General features: G+C 52.8%; 1 protein-coding gene across 1 annotated transcript; it reads right to left on the bottom strand.

The window, feature by feature from the left end:
• Window positions 1-4: 4 nt before the first annotated feature.
• On the bottom strand, window positions 5-565 carry LOC106632207 (interferon-induced very large GTPase 1-like; the record flags this gene model as incomplete). Its single annotated transcript, XM_014311718.1, has 1 exon — window positions 5-565. A coding segment is annotated over one exon (561 nt), but the record flags the coding sequence as incomplete, so codon positions are not given.
• Between the last annotated feature and the right edge of the window lie 3 nt (window positions 566-568).

Below are 568 nucleotides of genomic sequence, written 5' to 3'. Positions count from 1 at the left end.
TCAGTTCTGCTTCATTTCTGTTCTTGATCCCTATTGTTATGGTTTTGCCAGCTTGTCCAGCTGCAACCTTCTCTTTTTCCGTGAGAAGACAAACCAAAGGCCTTTGTGACTGCCACAGGTCCTGCAGAAGCTTTTTGCCCCTGTTGTCCATGTGCTCCCAATCGGACACAAGAGCCACGTTGACAGCAGATATCTCCTGCAGGAACTGCAGCTGTGCTCCATGATCCCTGGCGTCTCCATGCAGGTTACAGAAAGCCACACAGCGCTCAAAGGTGTCATCGGGGCTTCCAGCAGGGCAGTACCAGGCGATCTCCACCAGCCCTTCCATCAGCAAACGCTCTCTGGTGCTGCCTCTGCAGTGGCGGTGGAAGAAAGTGTCGTGTTTGCGTTTGCTGAGCAGAGTGTTGAGGAGCTGGGACTTGGAAGAGGAGGCCGAGCTGCCAATGCGGATGAAGGACACGATAGGTGTCTGTGCCTGAAAGATGAGTTTGTTGCTGAAACTCTTTGTTTGGGCCTGATTTCCTGACTTGTCCACCTCTTTCCAGCTCCTTTGGATTTGGCTGAGGGC

The sequence above is a fragment of the Geospiza fortis genome, unplaced genomic scaffold (genome assembly GCF_000277835.1).
Source record: "Geospiza fortis unplaced genomic scaffold, GeoFor_1.0 C13155459, whole genome shotgun sequence".
Lineage (NCBI taxonomy): Eukaryota > Metazoa > Chordata > Aves > Passeriformes > Thraupidae > Geospiza > Geospiza fortis.
This window is presented reverse-complemented; position numbering and strand designations above follow the sequence as displayed.